We start from the raw sequence: 17,481 nt of genomic DNA on the forward strand, positions 1-17,481 counted from the left end.
AGCTCGTGGTATTAGAAAGCTTGGGATAGTCTGTATAGTACACATATCCCCTTTCTACTCCACAGGGGAAGTCTAGCCTGGGAGATCAGCAGTCTAGCATCTGCTATTTGAAGGATATTGATGGCTAGTATAAAACATCTCATTCTTCAAAGTATTCCGTTACTTTCCTTGCACTTTTAAAAATGGTATATGACACAATTTAAAAATAACGTGTCTGACTCTTTTTTTCTTTTTCAATTAGAAGGATAAAAATGTGGGAGAATAGTAAACAGTCTCTAATGTTTTGTGCCAGTAAGAAATGAAGGCAACAGTTCTGTCTATGCTTTCATGCATCTTGGTTTGCTTATAATACAGCTAAATATATGTATTAGCTGATACTTTGTGTTATTTTACCCGTACAGCCTCCTGAAAAGTTCTTGCTAAAGTTACTTCAGTAGAACTCATTCAAATAAATGTTGTAAGGAACTCCTAAATCTGGAAAAATATTACCTTCTAAATTCAAAATAGCATCTTGGGTTAGAAGTGGATTCCAGGCAAAATGTAAAGCAGGCAAATGCATTCCTTCATTTTTGGCAGAGCAAACAGTCTTAATCTTGGTCACTATCTTCCGGAAGGCTTAGTCAAATGATGATACTATCTTATCTCTAATGTCACATGCAACATTTGGTTCATATCTCAGGGTATGGATGAGTTACAGTGTTACAGTATTCACTCCCCTCATGATTGCTGTGGGATCAACTCTTCTTCCTGCAGTCCTTAGCTTCATTAAGTGGCCCTTTAAGAAATGGGATATAGGCAAGAACTCTGCTGTACCAAAGCTAATTGTTTTTGTTGAGCATGGTGGCATTTCACTAATAAAAAGCAAAAAGCTGTGGTAGCTTCACATACTTGCTTTAGAGTAAATATAAATTTTGTTTTGAAATATCTTAATTTAAAGAAATGATCTTGCTACCTAATGTGATGGTTTCTGTTCCATTAACCACGTGAGTGTTTACACTGGCTTTAAATGCTTTTAGCCACCAGGTTTGCTGGCATACCTTGACAGTGCTGATCCTGTTCCTGAAAAAGATGCTGATAGGATGCATGTTAGAGACAACTTAAAAATTGCAACTGTAAGTAAATGTAGATGTCCTACCTCTTCCTTTATAGAGATGTACAGTCTTAGTGGCTTTTCTAATACAGACACTTGACTGTTGCATTAACCTACATCAAACATGTTGATAGACCTGCAGCTGAAAATAACTAATAGTATTTATTCCGCAGGATCAGTATGGCAAGTTTAATAAAGTGCCAGAGTGGCAGAGACTGGCTGGAAAAGCTGCGAAGGAAGTTGAAAAATTTGCCAAAGAAAAGATGGATCTGGTCTTGATGCACTGGAGAGACAGAATGGGCATAGCTCAAAAAGAGGTAAAAGCGTTTGAAACTCTTTGTTACAGCAACTTGACTGAGTGTAGAGAGGAACACCTACAACCCCATGAAATCAGAGGGGAGTTTGAGTAATAGGAATGTGACAAACTTCATAGTTCTGCTCTCTTTTAGCAAACTCTCTGCCTCTTACTGCTCTTCATCTTCAGTTAGAAATGGATGCCAGGGAGAATGTAAAGCAGGCAAATGGATTCATTCAGCATATGTATTAAGCTTTAGCTTATTCTTGCTTTAGCCAAACTTCTCAAACTGGACTGCAGCTTATATGCATTTCTTCCAAGACAGTTACACAGGAGAAAGGGAGATTCCTTGAAATGTGGCAGAATCAGTTTTTGAACTGCATTTGGAAAAAAGTATGAATATTCTTTGCATGCAAGCTACCACTAGCTTGGATGGGATGTGTTACCACATCCAACGTATTTGCCAGACCTGGCACCATCAGACTACCATTTGTTTCGTTCTTTACAAAACGCCTTGAATGGTAAAACCTTCACTGCTCATAAGGATAGCGAATTGTTCTTGGAACTGTTTTTTGCCAGGAAAGATAAGAATGTTTTTTGAGCATGGAATCATGAAGTTGCCTGAAAAGATGACAAAAGGTAATTGAACAAAATGGACACTATATTGTTCTTTTTTTGTTTCCTATGAAAAAATAACCTTTCATCTACCCAGAAAAAACACACAATTACTTTTTGGGCAACCCAATACTATACATAAAACCATGGTTAAGACTGAAGTGGTAAGTGACTGTTTAGATCTGATATTACAAGAAAATAGCTCAAGCACTGCTTGTTCTTACAGTTCGTGGTGGTCTTATTTAATTTCATTGTCATGTTCTCTATGATAAACTCTTTGAATTATGAGGCACTTTCCGTAATTTTCTTTAGTCTTCTAAGCTTCTTTCTGGAAATGAAACAAACTATTACATACGCAAGGAAGGATGAAAAGAGCAATGCAGTGCAGGGTATTGAAAATGCCTATCTTTGTACTTGATCTGATGAAACAATAATCTTGAATTTACGAAAACCTTAATGTGGTGAAATCCAGCTCAGGTTTGATGTAGACTGGTGCAGAATTTTGACAGGTGGTACTTCTGGAATAATGGTGAAGTAGGTACAAAATAGAGTATTAATGGAGAAATGTGGAAAACAGTGCTGGAAGGGAAAATTGCACTTCAAACATGTCTAGATTCTGAGTTTAAACAATCATTTTTTTTTTATCTGGAGTTCTGAGCTGTTTAATTTCACAGTAATGTATTGCAAGTGTAGCTTGGAAAAGGTAGTAGCAAGTTTGCTATTACCACTTTAAATTACTTCAGTGGCTGTGGCTTGTTAAATGTACATCTTCTTTTTCTTTCAACTTTCCATCACAATCAGGACAGAAACAATCTGGTGAGTCTGTGTATCTCTACCACTTGAGTGGATTATGTTGCTCAAACATTTGCTTGCATGTGGTACCCCATATAGAGTATAACATGGATTTCATGCTTGGTCAAACTAGGGGACCTTTCAGTTGCCAAGTCAGCTTTGTGACTTAGTTCTGTGACTTGCTCTAGTTATTGCCTTTCAAGAGCAAAGGGTTCTTGTTGTAGGTTTTTCCCTTCATCAGCTTGGAGCTGATGAGTGCTTATGGTGATGGGAACTAAGCTTTTCTCAGGCATAACTTGCTTATAAATGAATGACTTGTTAAACAGCTGAAAGTTTCTCTGGCATGATTTAACTTGGTGTAAATAACACTTGTGAAAGTCTGTTGCTGCTACTTGCTAGAAAAGGAGACCTTATTAATGAGGCTTAACTTAGTGTGGCTTTTGAAGGAGTAAAAAACCCAGCATTTTATTTTAAAATGAGAAAATGAGGAGTATCTGTTTCTACTAATTTCTTAAATTTGGCTCTCTTACAGAACATTATTCAAAAGCCAGTGATATTAAGGAAACGACGCCAAAGAATAAAAATAGAAGCAAACTGGGATCTCTTCTATTACAGGTAAAATATGAAAATTTATGTCGTGCTCTCAGATAGAAGTTATTACCTGGTTGGATATTTTTGTTTTGTATCTTCTTGGTTGATGTGGCTTGATTTCAGTTTCTGCCTGCCTTGAACCAGTGCGAGTGCTTTGTAACAGGAACTTAAGAAAAATGAAATCATAAGGTATATGTAAGGAATTAGCTTGTGTTTAGGAAAGGGGGGGAATTTGGAAAGCTGCTCAAATATTATCAAAGTATATCCTTTTTTCTCTCGAGTTCAAAGGAAGAGTGAATAACAAACTGCAGGTGCAGATCTGCATGATACTGAAAAATAAGTAAAGTAGCACTGAAAATCACTGTAGTGTGTTGGTGCATCAACCTATAAGCTACTAAGATGTTTTAACTTGAGTAGGAATAAGAATGAGCTTAAGGCAGGCAAAGAGAAAACACATGGATACTGGATTTCAAATGGCATTACAGTTCCTAAGTGCAACTTACTTGCCTGTGAGTTCCTAAAACTCAAAGTTTACAAGGGAAGAACTTCCATCTGAAAAAATATATTACCATTTTACTTTGGCTAGGGAAGTCCTGTTAAATGGAGTAACAAGGCTTGACTGTTCAACAAACTATGAAAACAAGCCTGGGGAAATTCCATAAACTTAACTGTTTGATTCAGTGCTTTATGTTTCTAAAGGACAAATATAGCCTGTTCTGCACAAGTGTTGCATGAAAGATTCGCATGCTTCTAAACTTTGAGTTTGCCATTTGAGTCTTGTCTGCCTTTCAGATAATGTCTTGAGGGGTTTAAACTACGTAACTTCTTTCTTAGATTTCTTCAGGACCACGCTAGATCAAACTTGATTTGGAACTTCAAAACACGGGAAGAACTGAGAGATACTCTTGAGTCTGAGATGAGAGCATTTAATATTGACAGAGAACTTGGTAGTGCTAATATTATCTCATGGAACCATCAGGAGTTTGAGGTAAATGACCCACTCTAGGAGAAACTGCGTGTGTAAAAAATAGATTTACTTAAAATGTCACTTTTCTGTCTCTGAGTGAATCTTGTTTGACAATCCTGACTGCAAGCTAGAATTTTCCTGGGGTTATGGAATAAACTGCTAAGGCTTGAGGCTGTGAAGAGGTACTATTTTCCAGTGTCTTCAGTCTGAGAAATTATACTGTAGAGGTGAAGCATTGATCAGGACCCTTGATGTATTCTTACATTAAGAAGAAAAGAGTTGGCGTTACATTGTTGTCAAGTCATACTTGCTCTTGAATGTGCTTCATCAGGCTTGTTTTGGGTAGTCACTTTCTGGTAGGAAGTTTGTTGTCTTTATTTCCATCATGTCTCAGTGATCCTAAGGCTACCAAACACTGGGTTGACATGACTATAGGTTATGTGGCTAAAAATATTCCGCTCTGTAAATTGCGGATTGAGGATACTGTTTTCATATTTTAGGAACAGTAATACCTAAAAACAAAATAGCCTTTCAGGCTTCTGCAGAGCCATTGGTATGGTCCTAATTGGCTTTCTCAAAACAACTTGCAAGATGTTTTCAAGTTATGTGCTAATAAACACTTCCTGTAATCTCTAGTATTGTTATGGTTCCACTTGGTTTTTTGTGTAATGCTAAAGCAAAACAAGGCTGCCCTTAAATTCTATACTCTTAGATATTCCCAATGATATCTTTGTCACAGTACAGCTTTCTAGTTGAAATTTGAGCAGAGGCGTACTAAAACAAGAGGGAACTGCTGCTTTTGAGGAATTCGCAACTGACTACTCTGGCAAATTAGAAAGAATTGCGAGACATCAGGCTAATGCTATAGGAGAAAACTATTTTTGTATGCAACGTATCCCTATCAAAGTTACAGATTACTTCTTATCTTGATGCAGTAAATAGTTAAGTTTGCATTTGGATTGGTATTTTTTGCACTGGCATTTAGTTTTTTGAAGTTCCCTTTAGGTATGGGTCTGGCACAGGACTTCTGGGTGCTACAGTGTCTGCTATCTCAACTCTTATCTCTGTTTTAGAGATGCTAACTGGGACAGAATAAAAAGTGCAGATTTGAGACTTAGTAATGCAGGCTTCCCACCTGCACTTTGCGCTTCTATGTGGCTTGCGCTACCAGAATGTTACCACTAGTATTCTTGCAGTTATGGCCCAGGATACTTTGGGACTGGCTTGAGGGGGCTTCTGTAACATAATCTTTGAACAGCTGCTATCTTGAAGATCTACTTATTAATACTTTAAATGATTACTTTATCAGGCTCTGCTATATGTATTTGAACTAACTACTTAGTGATAACAAAGGCTTCTCTGTCAGTGGTGTAACCTGCCGCTTTACCAAGGGGAATGGTGGCTTAAGATTGCTCTGGAAGTGTGTTAGTGGGATGTCTTTGTACCACATGCTGTGGACAAATCTGGAGAAAAACTTTGTAGCCTCACAATAGTGGTCTGCAAACTATAGATAAGAAAAAACACTGTGGAGAGCAGCTTTTTTGTGGTATGTTAGAGGTACCTCTAAATGAGGTGCTTGCCAAATGCTTAAAACCACTGAGCATTGAGGCATATGGTTAAACTTAATGTAGTTGCTCTGAAGTTAATGATGGCTCTTATTGTGCAATTTCCCTTCAGCTCCTAGGTGTGTATACTGATGCCTCTAGGCTTTTATTACCCAGGATAATAACAAGTATAAGTAGTAATTAAGTCATGCTTGTGTTTTATACTTGTAGTAACATTGAGTGAAATACCTTGCAATGGAGTAACTACTTATTAAAGTCTGACTCACTGAATACATCATGTATTATCCAAGTGTAGTCAATAAAACCAGCTGGTATCTGAAACAAGTTACTTACAGGCTGGAAGTCGGGATTTCAGTAAGATGAGAAACTTCATTAGTTCTGAGGAGCAACCATATCTTATGGCATATATGTTGTAGATGTGTATTTAACAGTAAACTTGCAGGTTTCAATCTTCCTCAGACTGTAGGAGGGGCTGCTAATATTGTTGAGTTTATGGATACAAGCAAGTACAGTATTGTTATGCAAGAAAAACTTTAATAAAGGAGAATTAATATTTATTGTTAAGCAACTTGTTCTATTACAGGTAAAATATGAGTGCCTTTCTGAAGAAATAAAAATAGGAGATTATTACTTAAGATTGCTCCTGGAAGAAGATGAAACTGAAGAGAGCGGAGCAATCAAAAAATCGTGAGACATCCTTAAAATCTTATCTCATTCCCAAGGTCTCTGTTTTCTTCACTAAAATCTGATCTCTTTCTTTAGATATGAGTTCTTCAATGAACTCTACCATCGCTTCTTGCTTACCCCGAAAGTGAATATGAAATGCTTATGTCTGCAAGCATTGGCCATTGTTTATGGAAGATGTCATGAAGAAATAGGACCGTTTTCTGATACGAAGTACATTGTTGGGATGTTAGAAAGGGTAAGAATTTAAAATTACTTGATGTAGTAGTTAACATACAGCTTGTCCAACATACGTTCAGATCCTTCAAGTTGCTGTGAAACCCAAGGTTTGGGTTTACAGAACATGATGCTGCAGCACAAATACTTTTTTTTTCCTATGCTGTCACCAAATGTTCCTAGTATTTCCCATTGATTCCGTTGAAGTTTCACTAAAAAAGCCTGCTGATCATTAAAGGTATTTCAAAATAGTTTCTTTATATGTGCATTTTGTTGGCTTTAACAGGTTTTTGGGCTGTACAGAAATAGTGTGAAGTAACTTTGTGTAATATTAAATCTTGTGCTTGCTTTTGAGAAATGCAAGCATAGAGTTTTATGCAAGAAGGGTACTTCCTCAAACTTTTAGGGTAGTAGACTTAGCAGAAAAGTGGGTTAGAGTATCAGACCCAGAGCAGCAAAGGGGATGGAAGGCAAAAAAAGCTTTCCTTCTCAGTGGCAGAAAGCTACTTTATTAGCTGTGCATGGACACTTAATAGTCAGGAGTCTTATCTTGGGCATATAAAAAGTAAATGGGTCTTTGCAGGTGCAACTGTATTGACTTCTGAAGGAAGCTTCTAATATGTGCCATCAGATACTAATTTGCTCTCTTCTGTTGAAACAGTGCACTGATAGGCTTGAGCGGGACAGATTGATACTGTTTCTTAACAAGCTGATCCTTAACAAGGTAAAGTGGATATGTACACTTCATTGGTCTTTCAGCGGTATGAAATGGTCTGAAATAGTCTTTCAAGGGTAACTTGTGCAAAAATCCAAGTCTCAAGGAAGTCTTAAAACAATGTTTGATGCAACTTTCTGGGATGTGGTAGTTGTTGTTTCCTGGTGAGAAAGCTGAAGGAAATGTGTACATAATTATGACTAGATCATTCTAGTCACTTAAAAAGTGACTTATAGTCAGAGAAGGATTTGACATTTCTCATGGTCACTTCTTACTTGAATAAAACTGTTCAGTATGTGTAACAACTCTCATCTAGAAAATACTTGTGTTAACTCAGTTCATCCCTTAACAGAAAAATGTGAAGGATCTTATGGATTCAAATGGCATTAGAATCCTTGTAGATCTGCTTACTCTGGCACATCTTCACACAAGCAGAGCTACAGTTCCTCTGCAGGTATGTGGCCTTTGTTTCTTACTACTCATGTTGCTTTGCTAAAAGGACAATTCTTAATTTAAAAAAAAAATAATTTAAAAAAACCAATGTCCCACATATCCTGTAGAAATGTGATACCTGCACTGAAGCTAAAGTTGTTCTTATAAACATCAACTTCTAGAGCAATGTGATAGAGGCGGCACCTGATATGAAGAGGGAGAGTGAGAAAGAATGGTACTTTGGCAATGCTGACAAAGAAAGGAGCGGTCCTTACAGCTTTCAAGAGGTACCTGTCAGCTTCAAACTTGACAAATTTATTTCCATCCTGGTGACTGGGTGTGTTTCAAACAGTGAGAGGGAAAACTGTAAACAATGCTAAACGGTATTCTCAAAGTCAGCCTTTAAATAAGGATTAAAGCTAGATAAGACTTCTTGTTGTGCTAGGAACCACAGCCTTTTTGGTAAGGCTGCCTGCTCCTTCATGCCCCAATTCTGCTGCGATTAATCTGTCAACTTTTACTTTACATTTCCTGACAGTTATAAATTTGCTGGAATTCCATGCAACTCTAGTAGTCTGCCATACAGCAGTTAAAAGCTTGTTTTGAGTGTGAATGTTTAGGAGCAAAGGTAGCTCTAAATGCTGAATCAGCTAAATTAATCTCTAATCTTGCAATAGATGCAGGAACTATGGAACAGTGGAAAGCTGACTTCAAAAACGCGTTGCTGGGCTCAAGGTATGGATGGCTGGAGACCGTTACAGGTCATCCCTCAGCTGAAGTGGTGCTTGCTTGCCAGCGGCCAGCCTGTGCTGAATGAGACTGACCTTGCCACACTTGTACTCAACATGCTTATCATGATGTGTGGATACTTTCCCAGCAGGTAAACACTGATTTTCAGCAGAAATTGTTAATTTTCTCTGGCAGACACATAAATTCATAAATTCTGTTGTAAAGCTTTTCTTAGAAACCAACTAGTACATTAATGAACTGTAAAGACCCTTTTGCATGGTAGTAATTAATTCTTCAGGCAAATAGTTTGTAAATGAAACAATACTAATATTGTGAAAGGGGACTGCAAGAATGAATGTGCAAGCTATGTGTGCTTCTAATGCACAGCAGCATAGTCTTACTCTTGCAGGCCAGCTTTTGTTTAACTTAAAAACAAAGCTGCTCTAATGCATGACATTAAACCATACTTGTCAAGTCTAACAACAAACTTTGAAGTTAACAAAAGAAATAATAACACTGAATAAGATCTCGGTAGCCTGAAACTTATGGCTTAATAAGATTATTAATTCTTAAAAGAGAAAAGTGCTTACTGCTGTGCCACTTCATTTTTTATTTTTATTTTTTAATTTTTTTTAGGGATCAAGATAATGCTATTATAAGACCTCTGCCTAGAGTGAAAAGGCTGTTGTCAGATAGTACTTGCCTTCCCCATATCACTCAGGTAAACAACTCTGTAAAGAATGTACCTAAATGAGTAAAAGTTTGACTTACTGTGCTGTCTTCCTCGTGAATACTTTAAATGGGACAAACACGTCAAATGACATCCATAAAATCCTGCAAATCTCTGGACAAGCAGTTGCTTATTTCACTAGATGTTGTCACAAATTTAATGTTGTTTCAACCAATGTCTCATAAATATTTCCATCCTCGGAGATACTGAAAAACCATCTGGACATGGCAACCAGTGCTATGTCGCCCTGCTTTTGAGCATAGGGGTTTGACAACATGACCTCCAGAGGTCCTGTCCAACTTTAAACATTTTGTGACTCGAACTTGTTACTTTGGGGCTGAAATACTCCTTAACTAGAATTCTTGTCAGTTTACTGGCTTGTCCCAGTACTGAATTAGTTAAAGCTTCAATTTTTTGGCTAGGTAACTTGTATTACTTAAGCAGTTCATCTAAATGCTTGTGTTTTGATTTCAGCTGTTACTGACTTTTGATCCTATCCTTGTGGAAAAAGTTGCTATATTGCTGTTCCATGTCATGCAAGATAACCCTCAGTTACCTCGTTTTTATCTGAGTGGAGTGTTCTTCTTTATCATGATGTACACAGGTTCCAATGTACTTCCAATTGCAAGGTAAGGAAAAAGAATAGCTAAAAATACTTCTTGATCAGTCATGCTCAGAAGGACTTCTGCTCTAAATCTCCAGGGAGTGTGGCTTGCTAGAACCAACATGAGATTGCAAGCAAACATGGTCTAAAAGAATTGCTTCCACATGGTCTAGTCAGTCACTAAAAAAGTGATTTGCTTACAGCTCTGCCAGGCAGGGAACGAGAGCACGTCTGATCATATAGTTGTAGCAGTATAACTAGGCATGGCTTATTGTAGAAGATCACTACAGGCACTGAAGTGTAGTAATACAGGCTACTGATATGCTGTTGTAGTTTTTGATAGTAAGCAGCTATCAAAAGTGGTGGAAAAATCCAATAGCCTGTTTTAGTATTGAAGCCTAAAACAGTTAAATCAGTCTGTACTGCGTGAAACAGATGAACTACACATGCAGGTGGCTATTGCAGTTCATTCCAGTACTCTTCCTCTAAATTCAGTAGTTCATAAAAAGCTATTGTTCAATTCCAGTTAAGTCTCTTCAATATTAAAATGCATTGAGAAATGATTGCATGTTTACCCAATGACTCAAGTGTAACAGGACTGTCAGTAGTTAGTGTAAGGTCATCTTGTTTTCATCCCTGCAATGATGATCTAATGGTGCAGGGAAAGGTGGTCTGTGTCTTTGTCAGCTTTATTGCTTTTTTGTGTGGAGAAAACAAGCTTTCAAGAACAAGACTTGCAAATTGAAATGTTGAATATAAGGCAACATTTGTAGTGTGGGAGTGCTTAAGCTGGTGGAGTTCCCGAGGATTTGATTAATTTTGTTTAGAGATGCATCCAATTGTTGCCATTACTTTTATCTCAAAGTAAATGTATGAGACTTGCCAGCTGGACTATGTTGGTCTGCTTATCTTTTAAGGGTGCCTTAACTGTCAGTTAAACAGCAAATAACTGTGGTTTCTTTTCTAGGTTTTTGAAATATACACATACAAAACAAGCTTTCAAGTCTGAAGAAGTGAGTAGACTGCAAAAGTAACGACCTGTTTCTAAATAGTTTTGCAGGCCACCTGTTGTTCTAACAATACGTGATGCTTGTCCTTTTTTTAAATTCTAACTTAGAATTATAAGGGAAAAGGAGGAGGGTTTTTTTCATCTGAAGTTGGTTAGCAAGACAGAATTCAGATTACCTTTGAGATGACAATGTGATCTCTTCCGTAGACAAAAGGCCAAGATATAGTTCAAAGAAGTATACTTGGACACATTCTTCCCGAAGCAATGGTGTGTTATTTAGAAAACTATGAACCAGAAAAATTTTCTGAGATATTCCTTGGAGAATTTGACACTCCGGAAGCAATTTGGAGCAATGAAATGAGGTAACTGTTTTCTGTCAGAGGGACAAATAAAACTGAACTGCATCTCATGCAGAAGAGGTCTTGTCTTTACTGTTTCTAAAGAATGCTGAAAATATTGGGGTTCTGTGGTTTCATGACTTCCTTCTGTTTGTCTTCTGCAAAGGCGGTGTCCTGCATTGCCCTCTGTTTCCATCAAAAACAACGGAGCAAGGGGGAGCAGAATTGGCAGTGGGAGGGGGAATATTTCCCTGAACATCTGACAACATGCTTTACATTTGCCTCTATTATACTTGATTAAATTCATTTCATGAGTGGAGACTTTACAAAGCAGTCCACATAAATAGTTCTTACTGTATTCATTTATTACTAGCACCTATCTAGAAGGTGTACCTCTAATATTACAATACATTTCTAAGGTCTCTGTAACAGAGGTGTTGAGGGAGGGCAAAATGTTATTTTACATTGTTTTTAATAAGCAAATTTTCATGGCATTGTAATAGATTTATAGCACAATAGGACTGAATGCTGTTCTGAATCCCTTCTGATATGTGGGAAACTACTAAGGAAAATATTTTCAGAAGAAATTACTGAACACACTTGTACAATTACTGAGGGGTGAGGACTGCTTGGCAAGTGTTAAACCAAACTTTGTACCTTTTAGGCGCCTTATGATAGAGAAGATTGCTGCTCATCTTGCTGACTTCACTCCTCGTCTTCAAAGCAATACAAGAGCACTCTACCAATACTGTCCTATCCCAGTTATCAACTATCCACAACTGGAAAATGAGCTCTTCTGTAATATTTATTACCTCAAGCATCTTTGTGATACACTCAGATTTCCAGACTGGCCAATTAAAGATCCAGTAAGTAAGAAGTATTTTAGGATTCATTTAGTTCTTGACCTTTTGGAGTCCCAAAAGTGGGATTTGTAATTAAAAAAGGAAATCAAATGCCAGGTTTGTTGCAAATAACCGATTGATCCTGACTTTAAGTTCATAAGCAAATATATTAAAACACTTTTATCGTGAAGCAGAATAGTATTCATGCCATATAGTAACATGTTAAGTATATCCTTGTAGTGACTACTAAAAAAAGCATCCAGGAAACTTCGATGTGCTTCAGTGAACCTTAGTGATAGTGTTTCAATGAACCTTAAGTGATTGAGTGGGGGAGGAGAATAATCACTTTTGGGGTTCTTACTTGTCCATGCTGGACAAAAAACTGAGCTAACTTGGTATTAGTACATTAACTGAATTGATGGGATCCTTTTGGTACAAATCTATTGGTCTAGATCTATCTAAGCAGGTTTATTTACTCATGCAGCTTTGTTACAGTGTTTATGGTATTGAGATGTGAACTGCGTATCACTTAAGTGATTCTCCTTCTTCCAATGTGACTCTCAGATGGATATCTTAAGGTGCTCTTATCTTGATTAAAATGTAGCACTGCAGTGAAGCAAAGTCTTAATGGCTTCCTGACTGGATGGGAACCAAAATTACTAAAGGTAAAAGGATTAGGTCTTGGAACTTAGGGTGACAGATGATAAGGATTCATTAATAAAGCAGCACTTTGTTTAAAAAGATTGTGTACTGGTGTCAGCATAAATGAAACTCTGATAAATTGTAACTATTTAGGTTAAACTGTTGAAAGATACACTAGAAGCTTGGAAGAAGGAGGTAGAAAAGAAGCCACCTACCATGTCAATAGATGATGCTTATGAAGTCCTTAACCTTCCTAAAGGACAAGGCCAGTAAGTTGTTTTTAGTATTTAGTTTTATAACTATTCTTTGAGAGAATAATTGTAAAGTCTTCAGATTAACTGTAACTGGGGAAAATGCTTTGAGCTCTGTGTCAAAGCATTCACTAGTCTGTTTTTTAGACTTAACTATATTGAGCAACGAATATGACAGAACTTGAATATGTTAGAAGTGGAACTTGGTTTCTCTAATCATCCTTCTTTCCCCTGCCAAATATTGTCCTTTTTCTTGGTGATAACATCCTTAAGATTTTTTACCTCCTACCTTGCTGCTGGTTTCTGACTTCAGGCCTCTAGAAGAGAACTGGCAGTGCTTTGTATTTATCGTTCAAGAACGGTGCACTTACTACAAATAATGAACTACTAACTTTTACCACTTACAGCTCATTTAGATTCTTTATTTAGAAGATTCAGGGACTTTGGGAACCTTCTGGTTAGTATATTCAGTAGAAGATGTACAAAAATACTTCGTTTCTAAAATTTCTTTGTATTATATGGTCATATGATTACTCCCATTCAGTGTCAGGTGATAAACCAGGATTTTGAAATTGAAATATGAGAGCTTTGTAGTTTTCACTTACTTGTAGTTACTGTTAGTGCTGTTGTCAGAATCCAGGCTTGGTTTTTTTATGTTAATGTAATGGGACGTGCTTTCTTGTAGGCATGATGAAAGCAAGATCAGAAAAGCTTATTTCAGGCTGGCACAAAAATATCACCCAGACAAGAATCCAGAAGGCAGGGTATGTACAACACAAAATTACAGTGTTAACTGAGGACAAATTCAGCTGTTGTGTATAAAGAATTCTGCAATGCTCACTTAAATTTTCTTCCTCCCTCTTTAAAGCTGTGCCCTAGATGAATACTAGAATACAGATTACTACTACAGATGAGTAATTTAACTGTCAATCAACTAGGATTTCTACAGTAAACTGATGTAATAGGGTCAGGCTTGCATCTTGGAATGCGTCTGGTTTAAAGAGTTGCACAGGGCCTAAATAAGTAAATTGTTCTCTTTCAAAGACCAGACTGCATTCTCTGCCCATTCTTTCAATCAATTAAACTGTACTTAGTACTTTTGTCATAGTGGAATTGACTTCATTTCAGTCTCTTGCCTATGGCAGGGTTTGGGAGACAAAGGAAAACTGATCTGTGAACCTATTCTTAAGGTTATTCAGAGCATTTTCTGAAGTGTAATAAGGCAACAAAACTAGCATTGTGGCTAATAACTTGGAATGCTTTGATTTACCTGCATCTAAACTGATGCTGAAGACTTGTAGTAATTTAGGAGGTTCTTAAGAGTTGCTAAGACTGTTCTTTACTTGCAGGATATGTTTGAAAAAGTTAATAAAGCATATGAGTTTCTGTGCACAAAGTCTGCCAAGGTAATAGATGGGCCAGATCCAGAAAACATCATTTTGATCTTGAAAACTCAAAGCATCCTCTTCAACAGGCATAGGGAAGGTAAGCGTGTTGTCTCAGAATAATGTTTTATATTTATTCCTTCAGTGGCCATTACAGACAGTTTTAATCTCCTCTGCTCCTGAGTCTGTGTTCTGTTTATCTTGTTTCTGGCTTGCCACAGCATTACGTAGCTAACGTAAAGGGCTTTAAAATAGGAGTTTTTCTTCCATGAAATAAATTAATCTGCAATAAAACCTAATTCATAAAAGCATTAATGGCTTTTTGAAATTCTCTGCATCAATACTAATCAGTTTGAATCTTTCTTCAAATATAACTTAAACTTATAATTCTGTCTATGCAGAAAAATCCTCACTAGTAATCAGTCACCTAGATGGCAGATTCTGGGTATAAAGGAGATTACACTCATGTGGCTATTAAAAATGAGACAATCTCACAGAAATTCTGGCTTATGTTAGCCCTCTGGTGAGCGTGCTGCAGCACTGCCTCTTTCACAGCCCAACTGGGAGAGAGGGATAGCTAGAGTACCTTGACCTATGGCTATAGCTACAGTCCCTGGCTGGCTGCTGGTATGTCTTAAGCCTTGCAGAGTCAACAGTGTTTTGCTATGTAAGTGTTACATTATTATGGTAAACTAAGAACCTTGTACACAATCATAGCTCTGTGGGTTGTGTGGAGGCAGTGACAACAGTAGTGTAGACTTACATAGGATGGTTCACTATTGGGTCCATATTGCAAGATTAAATTGTCCTTTAGCACTGCTGAGCCCTAAAGGAATGAAAAATACAATGATTTAAAACATACAGTTGCCTTGTCAAACTGGAAGAGATTCTTACAGCCTTATTGTTAGACAATCCTGGCCTAAGACAGACAGAGCTACACTTCTGTTTCTCTGGAGACAGACAAGCGTCATTTGGAAGGTGCTGAACTGGAGATAAGTCTCCCTAATCTTAAATGAGTTCTTTCCAGGAAGCTCTGTCAAGCTTCTAGCATGAACAGTCTTACATGACAAGGAGTCAGATTGTGTGGACTGCTCAGTCTTGCTGCAGTTTTCCCAGGTGTTGGCTTTGACTCTTACTCCTTATATATCTGACATATCTTCCACTGATAATTACGCATTTAAATTGCTTAGGCTCTGTGTATATGTAAACTTTGACTTTTTTCTCTTTCAGAGTTGAAGCCTTACAAGTATGCAGGCTATCCTATGCTGATAAAGACTATTACGATTGAAACGTCAGATGACCTTTTGTTTTCCAAAGAATCTCCTCTGCTGCCCGCTGCTACAGAACTTGCTTTCCATACTGTCAATTGTTCAGCATTAAATGCAGAAGAACTGAGAAGAGAAAGTGGAATTGAGGTAAATGGAAAGAAACTCACTGAAATGAATTTTTTTAGTTTATCTTTTCCACAGATTAAAACTCCTAGGGTCCTCAATGCATAGGACAGCAGATGCAATTGAGAAGCGCTTTTGGTCTTGTGACGCTTGTCCATTCTTTTCTGAATGCAGTAGGAGAAGCCTCTTGCAGAGTATACCCCTTTCTGTACCTGGGCTTCTCTGTTTGGACAGTGGATAAGCAAGCTACATATGATGTCTCTCTACTTCTTTACATAACTCAATTAAAATGTTCTGCATTCTGTATATGAAGGAATAGATAAACGTGAACCAGTCACTTGCGCAACAAGCCCTTCTGCTCACGTTAGCTTGCATGTGAGAATGCTATCAATTCTAAAGCACCAAATGCTAGTACCAGCATTTGCAAGGAATTTTTCCTCTACAAACCATTTGAGCAAGCTGCAGAATCTGTCAGATGTTTGCCTTCAGTCATAAAACATCAGCCAATAAACCCATTTTTAATTTCTACCAGCTTTCATCAAACTGAATTTATGCATCATTCAATCCTCACAGGTATTGCAAGAAGCATTTAATCGTTGTGTAGCAGTCTTGACTCATTCTAGCAAACCAGATGATATGTCTGTACAGGTGAGTTGCAACAACTTCAATTATATCAGCTCCTCAGAAGACTATAATGTGATATAGTCAGAAGACTACAATATGATAATGTGATGATTTTTATTATATTATGTATATATTATATGTTAGTGTGTATACATAATATAAAATATTGATATAGTATTATATGTATTAAAAAAACAGGATTGTAAGCATGTATTTGCCCTCCTGCTTTTTACAATACTGGTTTTTGTAGGTATGTGGATATATTAGTAAGTGTTACAGTGTAGCAGCTCAGTTTGAGGAATGCAGAGAGAAGATTACAGAAATGCCTGACATCATTAAGGACCTCTGTAGACTGCTGTATTATGGCAAGGTAAGAGCTCCCTTCCTTTGTCTAAATGGGTATTTAACTGTTAAACATTTAGGGAATGTTCTGTTTTTAAGGGAGATAAGAGAATTGCTGAGTCTGATTAAACCTGTTTCTAAGATCTCAGCTAATCATTGTGGGATACAGAGCTTGAGTGCCTTTTTTTCAACACGTATTTGAATCCATTTAGTGGACTTAAAATGCAATCACTATGAAGATTCAGCTGCTTTTGCCTTTTAACCGAGTTACTGTAGTATATCAGCAGATAAAGGCACTAGAGCTAGATCTTATGTTAAGCAGATAAAATCCTAAATCAGCATAAATTCTAAAGAGCTAAATGGCAACAAAATTTCTTGAATACTGTTCCCAGAGTTTATCTCGGACAAAATTCAGCACTTATATAATGAATTAAGAAAGGAAAACTTGTCTTGAACTTTTCATATGAGGTATGTGAAAACAGAAGACTATAAAACCAGATTACAGTAATTGACTATAGGTGCTTATCTGTTCTTTAGTTCCAGCAGAACATGTGAATTGCCATAAAAAGCTCACCTGGGAATCTCTGCCACCTTCTTGAATTCTTTTTCTACCAGTTTATCAATGCTCCTTT

General features: G+C 37.2%; 1 protein-coding gene across 1 annotated transcript in view; it reads left to right on the forward strand.

The window, feature by feature from the left end:
* Positions 1 to 17,481, forward strand: part of DNAJC13 (DnaJ (Hsp40) homolog, subfamily C, member 13) — a 46,585-nt gene that overhangs the window by 14,805 nt on the left and 14,299 nt on the right. The window contains exons 18-38 of the mRNA XM_010184236.1: positions 1,017 to 1,112; positions 1,264 to 1,407; positions 3,325 to 3,407; positions 4,218 to 4,371; positions 6,499 to 6,602; positions 6,678 to 6,837; positions 7,477 to 7,539; positions 7,883 to 7,984; positions 8,145 to 8,249; positions 8,640 to 8,842; positions 9,328 to 9,412; positions 9,896 to 10,050; positions 10,993 to 11,038; positions 11,242 to 11,396; positions 12,037 to 12,238; positions 13,010 to 13,125; positions 13,793 to 13,871; positions 14,457 to 14,592; positions 15,723 to 15,907; positions 16,457 to 16,531; positions 16,758 to 16,877. Of these exons, the coding sequence (XP_010182538.1) occupies positions 1,017 to 1,112; positions 1,264 to 1,407; positions 3,325 to 3,407; positions 4,218 to 4,371; positions 6,499 to 6,602; positions 6,678 to 6,837; positions 7,477 to 7,539; positions 7,883 to 7,984; positions 8,145 to 8,249; positions 8,640 to 8,842; positions 9,328 to 9,412; positions 9,896 to 10,050; positions 10,993 to 11,038; positions 11,242 to 11,396; positions 12,037 to 12,238; positions 13,010 to 13,125; positions 13,793 to 13,871; positions 14,457 to 14,592; positions 15,723 to 15,907; positions 16,457 to 16,531; positions 16,758 to 16,877 (2,568 nt within the window). The remainder of the gene's footprint in view (positions 1 to 1,016; positions 1,113 to 1,263; positions 1,408 to 3,324; positions 3,408 to 4,217; positions 4,372 to 6,498; positions 6,603 to 6,677; positions 6,838 to 7,476; positions 7,540 to 7,882; positions 7,985 to 8,144; positions 8,250 to 8,639; positions 8,843 to 9,327; positions 9,413 to 9,895; positions 10,051 to 10,992; positions 11,039 to 11,241; positions 11,397 to 12,036; positions 12,239 to 13,009; positions 13,126 to 13,792; positions 13,872 to 14,456; positions 14,593 to 15,722; positions 15,908 to 16,456; positions 16,532 to 16,757; positions 16,878 to 17,481) is intronic.

This window comes from Mesitornis unicolor, unplaced genomic scaffold (genome assembly GCF_000695765.1).
Source record: "Mesitornis unicolor isolate BGI_N332 unplaced genomic scaffold, ASM69576v1 scaffold18915, whole genome shotgun sequence".
NCBI classification, from domain to species: Eukaryota; Metazoa; Chordata; class Aves; order Mesitornithiformes; family Mesitornithidae; genus Mesitornis; species Mesitornis unicolor.